Below are 20,402 nucleotides of genomic sequence, written 5' to 3' on the forward strand. Positions count from 1 at the left end.
CTCATTTCTAATCCTTCAGGACAATGTGTGGAATATGGATTTACACACACACACACCTACACATACATACACACACACACACACACACACACACACACACACACACACACACACACACACATATTCATTTTGTGTGTGTGTGTTTACAGACACTATACCACAGTAACACAATCAATCCTTCAACTTTTGTTTTCACCACATGCCACCAGAAATGTATCCCATGATGTGCATATATGTATGTGTGTGTGTAAAGGTGTGTGTGTGTGTGTGTGTGTGTGTGTGTGTGTGTGTGTGTGTGTGTGTGTAGGGTTTATTCTAATCTATTCAGGAAACCCCATTAAGTGTAACCAGGCAAAATCAAATGAGATGAAGCTGTAAATCAGACCTCACTCTCGCTGCTCGGATCAGCAAATAAACTGTTGTGAAATTACTTTAAATGAGCTAACTAACTCGGAGACGTGCACATACATCATAAATGTTAGCATGCTAGCAGGCTGCTAACAAATCACACGTTTCCACGTTCACAGTGTTCGTCTTTTTTCTTACTTACACCCTGAAAAAAAAAAGTCTTGTAATTCAAGACCCCATCCTGAGTTAGGAATGATTATTGAGGTGTTGATGTGTAGCTCAGTTTGGTGTGTGTGTGTGTGTGTGTGTGTGTGTGTGTGTGTGTGTGTGTGTGTGTGTGCGTGTTTAACCCAAGTGTCTGTCAGTGTCGAGGTCAAAAGGTCACGCAGTTAAAGCGAAGTGTGTTCGTGCTGGCATAACCCCGCTTTATCGTTATCCCGTTTGCTTAGCTGCAAAGCTGGGAGCTTCCCTCAGTGCCTCCACTGAGACCAATTATCACCCTGTGTGTGTGTGTGTGTGTGTGTGTGTGTGTGTGTGTGTGTCCTCCATTTAAAAAAACATATCCTGACACTGATAAGCTCTCTCACACACACACACACAAACACACACACACACACCAACACAAACACACACGGTAATTATCACTCAATAAGATCTGACACTGGAGACTCCTTCAACACGTCTGGGGGCGTGGTCAATCTGAGAGGAGAGGGCGGAGACAGTAAAGGAAATTTGATCAGTCACAATTCCTGGCTCTGCCCTACATTCATAAACCAGTGCTCTGCCACACCCCCACACCCTTTGTTCTACATCATGTATTATTATTAGTCTTAACAAAGCGTCCTAACGAAAGAACTGTTACCATAGAAACCATAACGAGCCTCTTAATAATTCAGATCTGTAGCTGCACGATGGTCCGAGCTGCTGTTCTGAGAAAACTAATCAACAGCGCTCAGAAACTGTCAATCGCGGAGCGTGTGGTATTGAACATCTTCACACGTGCGTCTTTTATTTTTGTTTTGAAAGTAAAAAACTTTTTCTTTTCGTCTTGTTCCTCGACGTGAAGCTCATTATAAATCTCCAGCTGCTTCCTCTTCTATAGTTTTTCCAGTACATTCAAAAGCAAACATGCTTTTTTGGAAAAAGAAACGATATATTACATTATGTCATGCTATGTCACGCTATGGCATGTTATAAGTCACTTCTGACTGCTGATTGGATGTGTCCCCTTTCCAGTTACTCTAATAAAAATAGTTATCTGTCCTGGCTCCGCCCCTGCGGCATCATTGGTCACTTGTGAGCTGTGATTCGTTTGTGATGGTGGATTTTTTTCTACATTAGATTTTCTCCAACATTTTGTCTGTTTCGTTTGATCTCTTAATCTCACACTGACACAGACATTCAGACTTATTGCCCTTCATCCAGATGTTGCTCCACCTGGAGGCTTGGGAGCTTTTCAAGTTCTCACAGCCCTGCTGAGAAGAAAGGAAAGGTGTTTTCCCCTCATTTCATCCTGCTTCCTGTCTCTCCGTCCCCTCATGTCCACAGGGAATGACCACTTTACCCCACGCTGGACTGATTTCACACACGCTTTAGCGGCTGTTCCACTCCTGTCCTTTCGGAGCTGCACTATCCATAGGTATTTTTAGCTATATTCAGAAATTTCACTGTAGTGCTATAATAGAGATATTTTGGACGTGCAATCAAGAACTCTACAGAACAGAATCTCTGTTTTTCTGCACTGAATTACAGAACAGAACCTAAGGCACTGAGATCTTCCACCATCATCAAGCTCTACTAATGGCACTGTAGCTGTGGCACTGATCTCAACAAGAGAAAACACAAGAAGCTGAATCTTGAGAAGATTAAAATCCTGAAGATCTGCTGGGAGAACCATCTCCTTTTGAAGTTCAGTAGTTATATTTGGACTCCCACAATCTTGAGATCAACAAAACCCAGTGGAGAGAATGAACAGTTTCTGGTACCTAAATGTTCACATGATGTTCTCAGCTGCCAAGGAACGTTTATCCTTGCACCACAGCTTAGAATGGAAAGCAAGAGAAACAATTCAGAGTTCTCTAGAAGATGGTGTGTACCATCAGCTGAGCATCACATCCACACCCTGACCTGCAGTTTATCTCCAGCAAGTGATGAAAGACAAACTCCAGGAAAATATTAAGGGACAACAAGCAATGGACTTTTCTGTTTGTTGAATTCAGGGAAGGCCAACACCAAGACAATGAGGAGGAGCTTCTTCACAAATGATGTTCAGACCTTCAACCAAGAGAACACCTAGAACTGTTATTAGCTTGAGCAGCTGAGTGGAACCTTCCCCCAAGGTGAGAACCTTTAAATATCTTGTGAATGACAAGATAATTTCACATAACCAAAAAAAAAAGGATGGAAAGAAAAGTAAGAATGTAAAAAAGAAGGAGAAAAGAAAGGAACGCTAAGACATTGGCCTTTTCCACAGGCGTCAGTGCAGAAGGAAAAAATCTGCCATAAACACTGTTTAAATGTTGAGTCTGCGCACAGCCCCGTAACACAACTCACAACTCAGCCAATTAAACACGAGTGGAATTGTTTCTGGTGAATGTGTTCTTCATGCCTCATTAAACACCCGCCAAAGTGTGTGTTCTGATTTCACAACAACTGACAAAGTGTAAGTGTGTGTGTATGTGTGTATGTGTGTATGTGTGTGCGTGCGTGCGTGCGTGCGTGCGTGCGTGCGTGCGTGTGTGTGCGTGCGTGTGTGTCTGTGTGTGTGTGTGTGTGAGCCACAAGGACAGGCATAGAATAAAAACGGTCAAGGACAAATAAGCTGCTCAAGCAAAAGAGGAAGGAAGGAAGGAAGGAAGGAAGAAAGAAAGAAAGAAAGAAAGAAAGAAAGAAAGAAAGAAAGAAAGAAAGAAAGAAAGAAAGAAAGAAAGAAAGAAAGAAAGAAAGAAAGAGCTTACAGGATAGTAAGGGAAGGGAAAAGGGAAGGAAGATTCAAAGAAAGGCCTGAAAAGGAGAGTGAAAAGAAGAATCAAAGAAAGGGAAGGAAAGAAGGATGGATGCAAGGATCAAAGGAAAGGAAAGGAAAGGAAAGGAAAGGAAAGGAAAGGAAAGGAAAGGAAAGGAAAGGAAAGGAAAAGAGAGAAGGGAAGTAGGATGGAAGGAAGAAAGGAAGAAAGAATCAAAAGAAGGAAAGATAAAATGATCAAAGGAAAGCAGGAAGAATAAAAATAAAAAAGGAGGGAGGGATTAAGGAAGGAACTCGTTATTTTCTTGTTTATTTTCTAGATAGTTTTATTATTTTTCTTTCTTTCTTTCTTTCTTTCTTTCTTTCTTTCTTTCTTTCTTTCTTTCTTTCTTTCTTTCTTTCTTCTCTTTCTCACACACATACACACACACACACACACACACACACACACACACACACACAATCCTGGCAGCAGAGTCGGCTTTATCGGGTCTCAGCCGCTATCTACTGTTTGGACTAGATAAACAGGAATTTGCATGTCTAATGAGATTGGGTGAGCTTCAGCTGTGTGTGAGTGTGTGTGTGTGTGTGTGTGTGTGTGTGTGTGTGTGTGTGTGTGTATATGGTGATGCTCTTTGGACTGGGAGATGTGAGCTCAGAGGGAAAATTGCTGTTTGTAGACGACATTGCCAGAAGACAGTTGCACTTTTCTGTCTCTCTCTCTCTCTCTCTCTCTCACACACACACACACACACACACACACACACACACACACACACACACACACACAGTTAAATGACAGTGGACTCCAACAGAATGATTATTATTATTATTATTATTATTATTATTATTATTATTATTATTATTTATTTTGGGGGGGGAGAATATTTATAATCAGCTGTTTCATTCCCAGGCCCAGTGGAGAAACTTGTTAAAAATTGCGTTGTATGGGGAGTACAAACTTTTGCACACAACCACATGAATAGCTCCCGTGAAGAATAACACAACAATTTTACATACAGATTTTGGACTGTTAAATAAAACACAAATGATATTAAAGCTTGGCTTTGCATCACTCCCACACACACACGCACACACACACACACACACACACACACACACACACACACACACACACACACACACACACACACACACACACACACAAACATCTGCGCTATCACACATTTCCTGTATATTTCAATCATAAATCAGAATCAATGCAAACACATCTAAATGCGAATGAATAATGTTTCTGCATCTGTCTTCATCACCAGAACTAATTACCCACGCTGACATGGGATAACGGGTGTGTGTGTCTGTGTGTGTGTGTGTGTGTGTGTAACAGTTCTATTCGATGTCCTGCATCTACTTTTTTGTCATTTTGCTAATTTTAGTCTTTAATAAGAAAAATATTCCCCTTGTACATTATCAAAGAAATTCAATTCTTTTTAAAGAGAACCAAAAAGAACCAGAGTTTAAATTTAGGGTTAGGGTAGGGTTTAGATTTAGGGGTTATAGATACGATTTAGCGGTTAGTAATAGGGTTCAGGGCAGTGTTTAGTTTTAGGGTTCATGGAAATGAAGAAGGTTTAGGTTCAGGGTTCAGAATTAGGATTGGGGTAGGGGTAATGGATAAGGTTTAGGGTGAAGGTTAGGGATTATGGGTAAGGTTTAGGGTTGGAGTTAAGGTTAGGGATTATGGGTAAGGTTCAAGGTTAAGGATTATGTAAATGGTTTATTGTTAAGGTTGAGGATTATGGGCAGGGTTTAGTGTTAGGGTTTAAGGAAAGCAATAATGTTTTGGGTTAGGGTTTAGGATTAGAGTTGGGATTTGTTAATGCTTTATGGGTAGGGTTTAAGGTTAGGGTTAAAGTAATTGATTATGGGCAGGGTTTTGTGTTAGGGTTTAAAAAGGAAGAAGGTTTAGGGTTATGGTTTAGGATTAGGTTTAGGGTGAAGGTTATGAATTTTGGGTAGGGTTTAGGGTGAAGATTGAAGATTATGGGTAGGGTTTAGGTTTAAAGTTAGAGTTTAGGTAGGAGTCTATCGGTAGGGTTTAGGGTTAGAGTTAGAGGTTAAAGATTTTAGTAGAGGTTAGTATTAGTGTTAAGGGTAAGGAACAAGGTTTAGGATTAGGGTTAGGGTTAAGTGTATTGTTTAGGGTTAAGATTTAGTATTAGGGTAAGGGATTAAAGTTATTAGGGTTAGGGTTAGGGTTAGAGGTAGGCATTAAGGTTAGGGGTAGGGTTTAAGGTTAGGGGAGGGTTTAGCATTAGGATTGGGGTTAGTTTTATATATTAAACAATATTGAGGAATTAAATTTACAGTAATACTCCAATAAAAACAGCATAAGTGTGTGTGTGTGTGTGTGTGTGTGTGTGTGTGTGTGTGTGTGTGTGTGTGTTAGTGTATTGGGGTAATTAAAAAGTAAAATGTTAATTATTGAGATTCTGCAAATATATATTTAAATTAATTTGAATATTAATGCGTGAATTTCAGTAGAAGTTTTTTTCTATCACAGAAACTGCAGTGAGATTCATTTGGATTTTTTACTTATTTATTCACAGTTACGTGTTTTTCCCCCCTCACTAATATTTAACTCAGCATTTGGCAACCAGAGATTAAAAAATAATTAGACAGAATCCCAAATTGTTTTATTTTTTCATGGATAGGGTATAAAAGGACAAAAGGACATTTTAAACCCATGGAGTTTTGCACTATGGAGTGTTCACTTTTACATTGTGAACACCTCATAGTGCAAAACTTTTTTCATTAATAATTTGTCTTTTTAATACTGTTTCACTATTAAACAGTAACTGAACATATATAAAAACTATTAAACTATTAGCTATTACATTGTTTAAACAATAATTTAAATCAAATGTAATTTCTATAAAAAATATTATCTTTTTGTGTTTTGTTGCGTGTATATCTACTGTGGAGGAAATCACTGCACACTTCTAATGAGCTCTCTCTAAAGGAAGTTTTGAAGATCTTTAAAGCGTGTGTGTGTGTGTGTGTGTGTGTGTGTGTGTGTGTGCTTCCACCAGAGCAACGAACCCAAAGGAAGGAGATCATTATCTTCATCCAAAGCCCAGTGGGGGCAAGCAGAAAATGTCACAGAATAATTTGAATGGAAAGTCCAGAGGCATTGCTGAGCTCTTTCTTTCTCTCTTTTCCTTCTTCCTTATCTCTCTTTTTCTCCCACGTTTTCTTTCCTCTCACAAACTATGAACTGTGCTAGAGGTCTGCAGCAAGGCTTCTGATAGTTGATCACTGCACCAGCACAGTGTCTGGAGATGAAGTCTTCACTTTTGCTAATGCCAATGGGAGTACACAGTCTCTATTTCTCTCTATCACACACACACACACACACACACACACACACACACACACACACACACACCTTTCGACACTATGTATCTTTCAGGCTTACATAGATTCTTAGCAGCAAAATGTAATAGGCAAAGATCAGAAATAGGTTTTAGAAAACTCTGGATTAAAACTCAGATTAGCTGATCATAGCCATCTTGGTACTGCTAACAGTGAACATCATTAATATTTATGAATATTGGTTAATTTCCTGTCAAAATAGCTCAAAGCTTGCTAGCACTAACTTTGAAAAGTTTGTACATTCAGGTCTATTTCTAAATAAACCTGGATCATGGTAGTCAGTTCAAATTAGCAGTACATGCACTTAGCACTAACTTCTACATTCTACATTTTACTATCAAATCCCTCATAAATACCGTCAGATTAGCTAATCGTAAAAGGGTAGATAGCAAATAACAGTCAAAAATCTGTAAATTTATGTATCTAATTTGAAAATCCTCTCAGAAATCCTGTCAGATTAGCTAATTATAGCAAGCTAGATAACATTATCAGTGAAAGATCTGTATATTTATGTATGTAATTTAAAAATCCTCTCAGAAATCCTGTCAGATTAGCTAATTATAGCAAACTAGATAGCATTACAGTGAAAGATCTGTATATTTATGTATGTAATTTCAAAATCCTCTCAGAAATCCTGTCAGATTAGCTAATTATAGCAAACTAGATAGCATTACAGTGAAAGATCTGTATATTTATGTATGTAATTTCAAAATCCTTTCAGAAATCCTGTCAGATTAGCTCATTATAGCAAGCTAAATAGCATTAACAGTGAAAGATCTGTATATTTATGTATGTAATTTAAAAATCCTCTCAGAAATCCTGTCAGATTAGCTAATTATAGCAAACTAGATAGCATTAACACTGAAAATCTGTATATTTATGTATGTAATTTAAAAATCCTTTCAGAAATCCTGTCAGATAAGCTAATTATAGCAAGCTAGATAGCATTAACAGTGGAAAATGTGTATATTTTTGTATGTAATTTTAAAATCCTCTCAGAAATCCTGTCAGATTAGCTAATTGTAGTAAATGAGATAGTATTAACAGTGAAAATTCTGTGCATGTAACATGATCACCCCAGGTCTCCTCACCTGACCAACATTAGAACCTGACTTTGTGGCTGAATGAATCTTCACAAATCTTCACAATAACACTTCAAAATCTAGTAGAACATCTTCCCAGAAGAGTGAAAGTTTAGATATCTGAGTTCCACTGTTGCAAAACCACGAGACGCAGAACTTCTTCTACTTACCCAGCTCGCCATAGCTAATTAGCACTGACTGACATTTATGATGCTAACTGCACAATGTCCTTGGCCCAGTGTGGATTGTGACCTTTATTGTGTGTGTGTGTGTGTGTGTGTGTGTGTGTGTTTGTTAATACTCCAATTTAATTGCTCAGTAATAGGTTGGAGATGACCTTATGACTGTTATGAAATGAAACCGGCTTTAAAACAGTCTTTCTTTCTACATATTCATCTGTCTGTCAGTCACTTTTCCACGTCTTTACTTTTCCCCACAATCTGTCTATCTGTCTGTCTGCTTATCTGTCTGTCTCTCGGCTTTTACAGTACTTGATTCCTTTAGAATTTTATCTCTTATTTTTTGTTCGTCTACTTCTATGGCTTTCTTTCTGTCTGTTGGTTGTGTTTTTTGGTCTCTTTTCCACATCTACATAACTCTATCTGTTTACCAATGCCTTTCTTTTTTGCTCCCTTCATGTATCTGTCTGTCTGTGTGTCCACCTGTCCACTTTCTCATTCTCTATCTCTCTATCTATCTATCTATCTATCTATCTATCTATCTATCTATCTATCTATCTATCTATCTATCTATCTATCTATCTATCTATCTGTCTGTCTGCCTCTCTGTCTCTCTGTCTCTCTGCCTGGCCATATGTCGATTCTTGAGGACTTGCTTGTCTGTCTGACTGTAATCTTAATAACAGCTTGTATATATATTACTTTATCTGTCTGTCTGCATGTCTTTCTGTCTTCTTGACCATCTGTCTGTCCTTTAACTCGGCTTTTCTGTACGTCTGTTCATCAGTTTACACACTCTAAGCATCCGAAACCTTACTTTCTCCAAACATTCAGCTGGAATACTTTGTCGTGCCTCTTCTCAAACTTGCTAAAGATGTTCTTCACTAGTTTCACTTGTTCATCCCAGAGCAGTTCAATAGGATTTAGGTGTGGTGACTGGGCAGATTGTTCCATGATAGATATCACTCTAGTTGTCTGTTTGCTCTTTAAATAACGCTTATAGAACTCGGACATACGCTTCGGCTCATCATCTTGTTGTGCGGTAAAATCGCTTCCAATGAGCTGCAGTCCAGACGGAACTGCATGGTGTTGAAGTGTGGAATGGGAGCCATGTTTGGTCAGGATTCCTTTCACTTTCCGGAACCTTTCCTGCTCCAAAACAACCCCAAGCCATTAAGCTTCCACCTGCATGTGTGAGTGTGGGGGTGAAGGAGTCTGATCACATCTTCTCTCCAGTTCTCCTTCTTACACAAATTCTTCTGGTAGAGACAAAAATGTTCCATTGAAACTCCCCAGAACTTAAATTGACACAAAAGGGAACATGCACATGTCTTAAAAAACATAAATGACACAGTGTTTCCACAGTTTTCACAGCCATCATATTTAGCTATTTTGGGGTCTAAGCACCGAAGGTTATATCTTTTTTTTTTGTTACTTGGAGTTAATTCTTTCTTCAGTTGATTATTTTTATATCTATACATTTGCCATTTTTTTGTACATGAACAAAAAAAAAAAGAAGTTGGTTCGTTGTTATTTTTTATTTATTTTTTATTACCTAAATCTTTATCGCTTTCATGAATTTGGGATTTTTTTTTTTTGTAGGTAGTGCAAATACATTTTTATTACTATTTTTATTACCATTCTGTCGATATAGAGCGCAGCAGGTTTCCAAGACTACAGCGAGTCAGCTCTCTCAGCAGGAATAATAATAATAATAAAAAATGACATTTATTATACATTCAAAAGTTGGCAGTATTCTTACACACACACACACACACACACACACACACACACACACACACACACACACTGAGAGATATTTACTTTACTCCTACTCAGACACCATTAACATGACTGTCCTTTTTTTAGAAAATAAAGGAAGTATAAAAAGATCGTTGTGCTTCAGTTGCCTGATTTTCGTCAATCAAATGCTTGAATTTCATCAGAGTTGCTCCGGGCGCATGAATTGCAGCACCCCCCCCATTATCCAATTTGAATAATAAAGTGTAGGCATTTGGCCAAGAGCGTTGGAACGGTGGGGAACTGGAAACACAGAACGAATGCACGACTTCGCCTTAATGTCCTCACACACACACACACACACACACACACACACACACACACACACACAAGCAAAAGACAAGACAAGATGAGGGCAGAACAGAGCGGCAGGGAAACACGCAGCTCGTGGCCTGCTGAGAGAGCAGATGTTCGGGGGAAACACGTTGTGTTGAACACACACACACACACACACACACACACACACACACACACACACACACACACACACAGAGTCTGGGATAGGGCCACGCAGGGTGAGGATCAGTTTAAACTATAGAAATGCTTAATGGAGACATCAAGCAGAGGAGGACGAATTTCAAGATGGCTGACAGACGAGCCCAAGACCTTTCAGCTTCAACCCTTCTTACATACATATTCTTTTTAGATGTTCTGCATTGTTTGGACAAGCAGCTCAACTTCTCTTTATTTTTGAACATTCAAAGTTTAACATCTTCATCATCAGCAGCAGCACTGGATTTACACCTATTTTCACTTCCCTCTTCATTACTGCCAGCAAGATTTTGGGTTGAAACGTGACAAACGTCTCACTTTTTCTCTGCTCAGGTTCAGATCAGTGCTCTATATATAACATTAAAAGTCAATTAAGATTAAAGTGTCACTTTCTCTATCTTTCTATGTCTCGTACTTTCTTTCTCTGATGTGACTGGAATGGATTCCGGAGACGTGTTAAACATCACGAGGCCAGCGATTCGTTATAATCCCGCCGAATATATTGGTGCTCGAGTAAAAGGTACTGGAGCGGAGCTTTAAATTCACATTAAAAGCATCAAAATAAGTTCTCTGTTCACACCCACAAAGTCAGTTTGATCCACAGTCTGGGAACATCAGGAGTTCAGGAGAGTTGCTGCTGTTTCGTTGCCATGACAACAACCAGAGTCATTTTCAAAGCCGCTTTTAAAGGTGCAATAAGCATTTTGTTTTTTTACAGGGCAGGAGGATGTGTGAGATTTGAGGATTTATTTGGACTGTAATTAATATCCACAGTCTGCTACAATGGCCTCAGGGCCACAGTTTGCATGAACACTTCTGCATTTCAGGACCAGTCGCTGAACAGCACCTCAGCAATGATGGATATGTAATGAATGGACATTTGGGGATGAGGATGAAGAGGTTCCCTTTTGAATCTGGTTCCTCTCAAGGTTTGTTCCTCATGAAGTCTCAGGGAGTTTTTCCTTCACCACAGACACCACTGACTCACTCATTAGGGATCAACTTACATTATAAGGAACAAAATTATAGATTCTTTTATACAACTTTATAACCTTGTTATCTCTGTAATGCTGCTACGTCTATTGTTAAAAGCGCTTTATAAATAAAAAGGAATCGAATTAAATTGGAATATTTGGTAAAATTTTTATTTATAAAGAGGAAGTCCTGTCAGTCATGTGACTAGTGTACATCTGTTATATAATAATAATAATAATAATAATAATAATAATAATAATAATAATAATAAAATAAAAAGAAGAAGCAGAAGAAATTTTATAATAATACTTACAAAAAACAATATTAATAATACTACTGCTAATAACAGTATTAGTGCATTGACATTTACATTAACAGCATTCGACAGCCGCGCCCTTATCAAGAGTAATTTACAATTATATAATTGATACAACTGAGCAGTAATGGGGTTAAGAGCCTTGCTCAGGGGCCCACGAGTAAAAGTTTGGTGTGGCTGGGATTTACACTCATGATCTGCTGATCCAAATTCCAATGCCTTAAACACTAAGCACCACCTCCTGACAATAAGCATAATATTTTTTAATTGCTAAATTATTATTTTTATTATTATTATTATTATTATTATTATTATTATTATTAATATTATTCATTTTATTATTAATACTACTCCTTTCTAGATTTCCTTTTATTTTAGTTCATCTCAGACACACCGCGAGCTGTGTTCAGTCACGTTCTCTGCTTGTGCCCCACTTTGTTCATTTTTTATTTTGTCCTAAGGGTACACAAACTTTTGCACCTCACACTAAAACTTTGTGTCGTATCACACACTTCATAAAGTCCTTATTCGCTCCTTATGATTCCGGCGATTCGTTGCGTTCGCTCGTTTTTATTGTTGTGTCACTCAGATTTAACTGCTGAACCGAACTGGAAGAAAACACACACCTGCCATCTCACACACACACACACACACACACACACACACACACACACACACACACACACACACACACACACACACACACACACACACACACACACACACAAACACACATGAATGTGGGGAAAGTGGAGCAGGATTTGTAAAGAATTACCCCAATTTACTTGCAGATTGGAAGCTCATTATAGTTGCGCAGTTCTGGGGCATTTCAAAAGAAAAGGTCTGGACTTTTAATTACTTACGTCCCTGAACGAGACACACGGCGCATTTTTTACTCTGAACGCTCAGAACTATTTTTACAACTGGAATAGTTTCAAAGTAAACTCTGACTCCTGGCACGTATGTTACATGCTGATTACTTATGGAAAAAAAGCCCTGAACCCTGAAGGTGTTGCATTTCTGCTTCATCATAACAACTTGGCAACAATTACAATTTCAGAGTAATTCAAAATGTACAGTTATAATGATTATCCATGAAATGGGTTTGTTCCTGTTCTCACTTACACTAGAGCCGCTACAAACACTCAGCCAACCTTTACCAACCTCTCAAAAATCACACACACACACACACACACACACACACACACACACACACACACACACACACACAGGATTATTTTTTGTGAACTGGATAAGGAATTGCTCAGCAATGTGCTCCCTGTTAGTTTGGGATTTGAACAAATAACCTTTCAGCCACTCGGACAGAACGTTAACCTCCACTACAGAACCTCAGCTTTCACACTTTCTTATTCACTCGCTCGCTCCTTTTGGTCTGTTCTGAATAATTCATAATTGGAGAGAATGCAGAAATTCTTACAGTTCACCTCACAAGCAAACTGCCACTGGCTCTGAAAAAAATCTAAAATGTCAGGGCAGAAAAGGGTCTGCTGAAGGGAGTCTGGGAAAACACGGCGGCGTAACGTCAAGGGGTGGGATGGGAATCGAAAGAAATGGCAGGGGGTTTGTGTTGAGGCTGCAGCGTGAGGAGAATAATCATGATATTAAAAAGAGAGGATCAGAAACAGCAGCCAAGTCTGGTGACTACACACTGAGAAACATATATACAGGATGTTGCCAAAAGTATTGGGACACCAGACTTTTCCAGCATATAGTGTGTTGCTTTTTGTTAAACTGTTAAACACAAAGTTGAAGACACACAATTGTACTGGATGTATCATTGTATATGTACATCCTGGAGCAGGTTTAGGTCTCCAAGTTCAAATGATGGATACATTTTATGCATCCTGGACATCTGTGTGCCTCCGACTTTGTGCTAACAGTATGGATGAGGGCATCATATGGTTGTGTGTCCAATACTTTTGCATCCACAGTGTATGTTCCTGTCTGTGATGTAAAGACAAAAGACTTTAAAAAGTCTTACAGCGTCTGAACTGAAGCCTTACATCAGTCCTCCATTATTCCTGTGTTAAAGATTTACAGAACACTCATGAATGTGTGATGAAGAAACCTGAAATATAGTTCCTCAAATATTCTACAGCAAAAACAATGTGGAGGTTATACACACACACACACACACACACACACACACACACACACACACACACACACACACACACACACACACACACACACACACACACACATATAAACACACTAATATACACTCAGTCACACACACACACACACACACACACACACACACACACACACACACACTTATAAACTCACTAATATACACTCAATTACTTACACAGACATATAAATATATATAAATACACACGATACTAACAAACACTCTGGTATAAACACAATATACACTCAAACACACACACACACACACACACACACACACACACACACACACACACACACACACACACACACACATACTAATATACACCCAAACACATGCACACACTCCTACCGTATATACACTAATATACACACAGACACTCATACAGTACACACACACACACACACACACACACACACACACACACACACATACAGTACACACACACTCATACACACTAATATATCCACATACACACCCACAATTATATACTCACACGGTAATATACACACAAACATTCATATACCTATAAACTCTTACATATACTTTATACACACACACACACACACACACACGTATACTCTCTCACTAATTTGTGAATATTGTGTTTGTTTGTTTTAAACGCGATTCAGCAGAACAGCAGCACAGATTCCTGAGCCAGCGCTTTCCCGGTTCTGAGCGAGCTGAATCGGATTTCCCGAGCCCGAGCCGGTCCGGTCGGAGTAAATTAAAAAGGGAAATCAATATTCCAGGAGCGGTGAACGTTAGAGTTCTGGATGCTCTGCCAGTTTCTCCACAGGAACCTCGAGGCTCCGAGGAGTTTTTTTTCCTGCCAGTGCCGAGTGACTTACGCTTCTGCAGCCTTCACCCACAGATTTCCATTAGAAGGCTGCAAGAATGATCTCTTCTGCAGGGCAAGTGTGTGTAAGTGAGGAGAAAGATGCTGGCCAGGACACCTCTTGACATTAATGCACACAGACACACACAGACACACACAGACACACACACACACACACACACACACACACACACACACACACACACACACACACACATCACACACACACACATCTCTGAGTAAAACTCCAGTGTCACTGCACTGCAGAACTTCTTAATAATTGAATGTTGTTATTCTGCTTGTTTAAAGGATGCCACGTGAAGCTGTCAGCTTTCTGCCAAGCCATAAATGTGAATATAAAAATGTGTGTGTGTATGTGTGTGTGTGTGTGTGTGTGTGTGTGGCCATCAACACTTTGCCAAACTAATTAATAGACCTTTAAAAGACCTCTGCTTTTCTCTCTGTCTCTCTGTGTTCACACTTTGACTCTAAGTGTATACACACACACACACACACACACACACACACAAACACACAAACACACAGTTCTGAGAAAAGCTGAGGCACTGATAGGAAAACATAATTAACAACCAAGGAGAGTGTGGATGGTGTTAAAGTGTGAACAGTGTAGACTGTGTGTACAGAATGGACGATATAAATGGTGTAGACAGTGTGGATGGTGTGAAAAGTGTGGACAGTGTGGATGGTGTGGACGGTGTGGACAGTGTGGACAGTTTGAAAGTGTGAACAGCATGGATGGCATGGACAGTGTGGAGAGTGTGGACGGTGTGGATAGAATGGACAGCATGGATGATATAAATGGTGTAGACAGTGTGGATGGTGAGGTGAGGAGGCCTGGGGTGCAGTCAGTGTTCACATTCATCGCAAAGGTGTTCAAGAACTCTATAGCAGGAGATCTTCCACTCAATCCCATGCAAAGCAGATCTTCATGGAGCTGGCTTTGTCATGCTGGGACAGTTTTCGGTCTCCTAGTTCAAGTGAAGGGAAAGTTTCATGCTCGTGCATCCAAAGACGTCCTAAAAAAATGTATGTCCAAGTTTGTGGCAACAGTTTAAGGAATGGAGAAGAAGCACATATGGCTAGAAAAGCCTGGCGTCCCAATACTTTTGGCCATACCGTGTAAATAAAATGGATAAAAAGTGATGTTTTGTGAAGGGATAAATAAATTGATTGAACTGCTGGAACTGGACTTTGATATAAGAGGAATAAAACATAGATGTTCTATATTTATATTTCTAATAAAAACATGATATTTTCATCCATTGCTTTTAATGTTCCTGTTCTCACTTACTTTATAGCAGCTATAAACACACATACCCTCACATTCATTTGCATAGACTCTGCCCACTCATTTGCATTTACATAGACAAATCAAGCACACTAATTTAAATATTCATTAAACACAGACATGGTTTATTTATCAAACTCTAAGTAAAGTTGGAGCTCCACCCACAGCTGCCACCACTCCATTGGTGTGTGTGTGTGTGTGTGTGTGTGTGTGTGTGTGTGTGTGTGTGTGTGTGTGTGTGTGCGGAGACCCAGCTGCTACTTCTTCATGCAGAAAATGTCAATGTGGCTCAGGGAGGCAGGCAAACCGAGAGACCTGCTCCTTTCATGTGGAAACCATGCTGGTCTAACTCAGGTAGAACACACACACACACACACACACACACACACACACACACACACACACTAGCAAACTGCACTTCTAAAGCCCAAAAACCCAAAAGTATTCCGTCATAGTCATACACTCAGACAGAAACGGAATTATTTGAAACAAGTCTTTCTCATGCTAACACACACACACACACACAAACATGCACACACACACACACACACACACACACAAACACACACACACACAACACACACACACCAGCAAAGCTTACCTTATGTTGCTCATGGTGCTGCCGGGGGTCTCAGATCCTCGTTTGCATCGCTCCAGTTGGGTGGTGACGATTTGGCGCTCAGCCTCCAGCTCTCGAGTCAGTCTCTCAAACTGCAGCTCCTGGTAGGGAGAGGAAAAGAAAGATGGGGAGAGAGAGATAGAGAGAGAAAGGGAGAGAGAGAAAGAGAGAGAGTTTAAAGCAATCAACATGCAAACCAATGCCAGAAAGAACATTAGGGAAGCGTCAAAGACCTCTGGGCGCGACTTCCCTGCACAGCGCTAGACCACAGCACACTATTTATTCCATCAGTGCTGTGCTTCACTGCTCACTGCTCTTTGAGAAGAAACAAGCATGCACACATCAATCAGTGAAACGTAAACCACTTTACACACCTTATATACAACGTTCTGGAGGCATCAGAGTGGAGTAATGCGATACAATTTGCAGTGAAAGATGTGAAACATTTTTTATGTGTTTTCTTTTTTTTTTTTTTTAAGAATGACATCATTCAGCAGCAAGGAAATTCGCCACCGACTAATCTCATCTATTTTTACTTCTAAACCCATGTTTTAGAAGGAGAGACCGTGGGGCAGACCTGCTGCTAAGATTATCTCTCACAGTTACGGCTCGGGAACATCTGAGGATCCCCTGAGGAAGAGCTGGAATCCTCTAAACTCACCACCAGCAGAGTCTGAACGAGAATGAATCGACAAAAACAAAACAAAACACCTTCGAGCCTTGAATTGTGTACAAGAAAAAATTACTTCCACCACAATGTTATTGGAGCTGAAAAGCTTGGTCCATTTTCTCCTCAGGTTAATCATGCCAATTTCCACCCACAAACTAACAAACTCAGGCAACAGCTTCCAAAAAAGCCAGAAGGACACTTGAAGGAAAGTGCTATTTGCCCTCTTCTGCATCCACAAGCTCACAGAATCCCCTGATTGGCCAGAATTACATGTGAGAGATGGTTTCTATAGCAACAGCACTATACACAGGGATGTTTACAATGTATGCTCCACATTTCAAGTAGTTCAGATTTCATTTCTGGTAAGAGAAAAATAAATACTGCTTGTGGAATTAATGATTTTAGCTGAGGTGATATCAGAAGGTTTGGAGACTCTGTTTACAAGAAAGTACTTTATTTATCTGCGTTTCCACACGATCACCTTCATAATAGTTTCCTTGCGCAGTTATACAGTGCTCCCAGGGTTCTTCTGGAATGTGTCCTGGAAGTCTTCTTTTCGAAGCGTCTCAAGCACCTTCTGCGATTCGTGTTGAATCTCCGCAACGGTGTCAAAATGACGAGCCGGATCTTCATCTTCGGAAAGAGGGCGAAGTCCGCATTTGCCAAATCTGCCAAGTAGGGTGGGTGCAGAAGTGAGATTGTGTTGTTTCCATTGAGAAACTCATGTGTGAGGAGGAGCTCGGGGACGGAATGGCATGTGGTCAGATTCGCAGACGTGGTCAGAATAGCACCAGTTGCACTGCTCCTGATGTTCACAGGACAATGTCTTTTGACACACAGACTTATGAAGGTCGGTGCTTCCTGTGACTGTGCGTGTTACAAAACTAGTCTCTAAACTTTTTACTCCCAACTCGTATAACATAGGAACAGGAACTAGTTTGACGGACCTTCAACGTTAGGTTTCCAACAAACCCATTTGCATTTGTATAACATTGTGATCACAAATCAGCTTCAGCCATTCAGCCAGTAAACTCTGATATGAACCTCAGCACTCATTATTTCACCAAATGACAAAGTTAGAAGAGTCTGCGCTGCTATTTGTTTAGAAACGCACCTGCTTTAATTACTAGTGATCTCTATAGGATCGATGGCTGCCTGATTCGCTGGCTATATGCACAGGACTGCATAATGGAACGTAGTATTGATCCAGCCTCTGAAGCTATTTGTGCTCTGATGGTATCTCCATCCAAAAAAAAAAGTGAGAGAAGAGAAAAACACCTTGGCGTGCACCACACTGTCCCAAATCGACTCTTGGCCCCCCATCTTCCTACTTCCCGGCACCGCCCCTTACTATATTCCCAACTTTCCTCCAACAAAAATAGACCAATCCCTTTTTGTACTTACATCACAGGTGGCTGGGATTCATGCTGTGCAAAAGAAGAACGATCTGGAACAATCCTGAATGAAGTGAAGGTTTAGGAAGAAAAAAAAACAAATGCATGAAAATCTGCATCTGGTGGACGCAAAGCAATCTTTAGGGAAGTCCAAATGCACAACCGAAGAGTTCCTCAAGTTCAATATCAGCGCAATGAAGCAAAAGACTAATGCGTCTGTCCTGACACCTCTGCAGATTCCGTGGACCGGGTCGAGGCAGCGTGTCGCTCCGGCTGCTTGGGAATCCGTCCCTTTTTTTGGCAAAATTCCTGCACTTGGTTGAAACACGGTCCTCCGCCGCCTCCCTGTTCCACACAGCAGCCGCTCAGCCAGGCACAAAAGTCACCATGGCAACGGGGGATCCGGCAGCCTCCCGCCCTTTCTCCAGCGAGCGCTCAGCATTTCATCACAAAAGACGCCCCTCCTACGGGCTTCACACCACAAATACCCACCTCCGTCCGAGAGCTTTTCAAACGTTTTCCTCGAGTTTGCACGCAAAGTGGGAGGTGCGCCTTTGAGCGCAATAAACCATGGCTGTCGATCACGGTGTATGTCGCTACGGCTTCCTTTTTGTTATCTTCTTCTTCTCTCTGTCTATCTGTCATCCTTTCTGTCACTCCGCAGCTCTGTCTAAAATAAAGAATAAATCTCCAGAAAATCACGACAAACTCTCACCACAAGTCTGCAAAGCAAGTTCGCTAGGGAATGCGACCCAATGCGAAGGCCTTTTCAGGAACAAACTGTATTCTGAACCAACTGGATAAAACTGTTATGCTGATACGGTCACTTAAGAAGTCGAGAAGACGGAAATAAACCTTGTTTGTTTGCAGACAGGTGAACGGCATCCTTTCACACATTCTTATCCTTCTCAGGGTTGTTTTGCCTTAAATCAGGCTACTAGTTTTGTTAATATTCTGGAAAGCAAATGATTATTGGAATCAATTATTTGTAACAGACAGAATTTCTACTCTAGGCTGACACCTAGGCCATGCCATGGAAGTCAGAGCTGGAAATGACATCATTTCTGACCCCTGAGCATTTGAGCAGCAAGGTGTGGGAAAAACATGGACACTATGGATGGCAAGATTCAGTGATTCTCATCGGCATAAAAGTTCATAAAAATTGTACATTGAATACAAGTTGCCATTTGTATCACGATGCATCGGTTATAACATATTTGCATTGGTAAAAAAAACTTTCGTTTTTAATAGTTTGTGACCAATATTTTATATGTAGATCGTTTTCTCCTCTTTTCTTGAGCGTGTTCTCTCTGCTACATAAATATGATGTATCATAACACTACAGAGACCGAGACGTGTCCTGAGAGTCACATAGAATACAGATTAACATGGCAGAGGTAGAGATGTAACTTAGGAAATAAAAAGTTTGTAACAGTGCCATGCATTAGGAATCAGAAGGAACTTTAATTGATGATTTGCTGTCTGTCTGAACCAAAGAAATAAACGTTTACTATCTGTAACATTGAATTGAAGAGCATATTAATTCTATTAAATCGCATTGAATCGGATCGCACTGCCTCGTAATAGGGGGAAAATCGTAATGCATCGTTGTAGCTGCTTCATATGTATCTTGAATGCTGGCAGTGCATCGAGGGACGAATTGCATCGGCCTCAGTTATGGAGATGCACATCACTAATGGACACTGCCAACGAGGTAAACAATCAACTCTAATGAGAGATTTACTGTATAATACTTGTGCTGTTAATATCATGAACAGCAGCTACGCTAATTCCTCTCCACTGCTTCTCTTACTCTACCCATCTCGACGCATCCTGAGGTTGCTCCAGCTCCAGTCACGTCCCA

The 20,402-nt window shown here is 40.2% G+C and overlaps 1 protein-coding gene across 4 annotated transcripts in view; it reads right to left on the bottom strand.

The window, feature by feature from the left end:
* ctnnd2a (catenin (cadherin-associated protein), delta 2a) overlaps positions 1-20,402 on the bottom strand; it is a 219,696-nt gene that overhangs the window by 138,024 nt on the left and 61,270 nt on the right. For 3 of the 4 annotated variants that reach the window (XM_046833632.1, XM_046833631.1, XM_046833630.1), the window contains exon 3: positions 16,457-16,575. In XM_046833632.1, coding sequence (XP_046689588.1) covers positions 16,457-16,575 — 119 coding nt within the window. Of the gene's footprint in view, positions 1-16,456; positions 16,576-18,548; positions 18,954-20,402 lie in introns of those variants that run through there. The other variant, XM_046833633.1, reaches the window with a different exon arrangement.

This window comes from Silurus meridionalis, chromosome 21, assembly GCF_014805685.1.
Source record: "Silurus meridionalis isolate SWU-2019-XX chromosome 21, ASM1480568v1, whole genome shotgun sequence".
Classification (NCBI taxonomy): Eukaryota; Metazoa; Chordata; class Actinopteri; order Siluriformes; family Siluridae; genus Silurus; species Silurus meridionalis.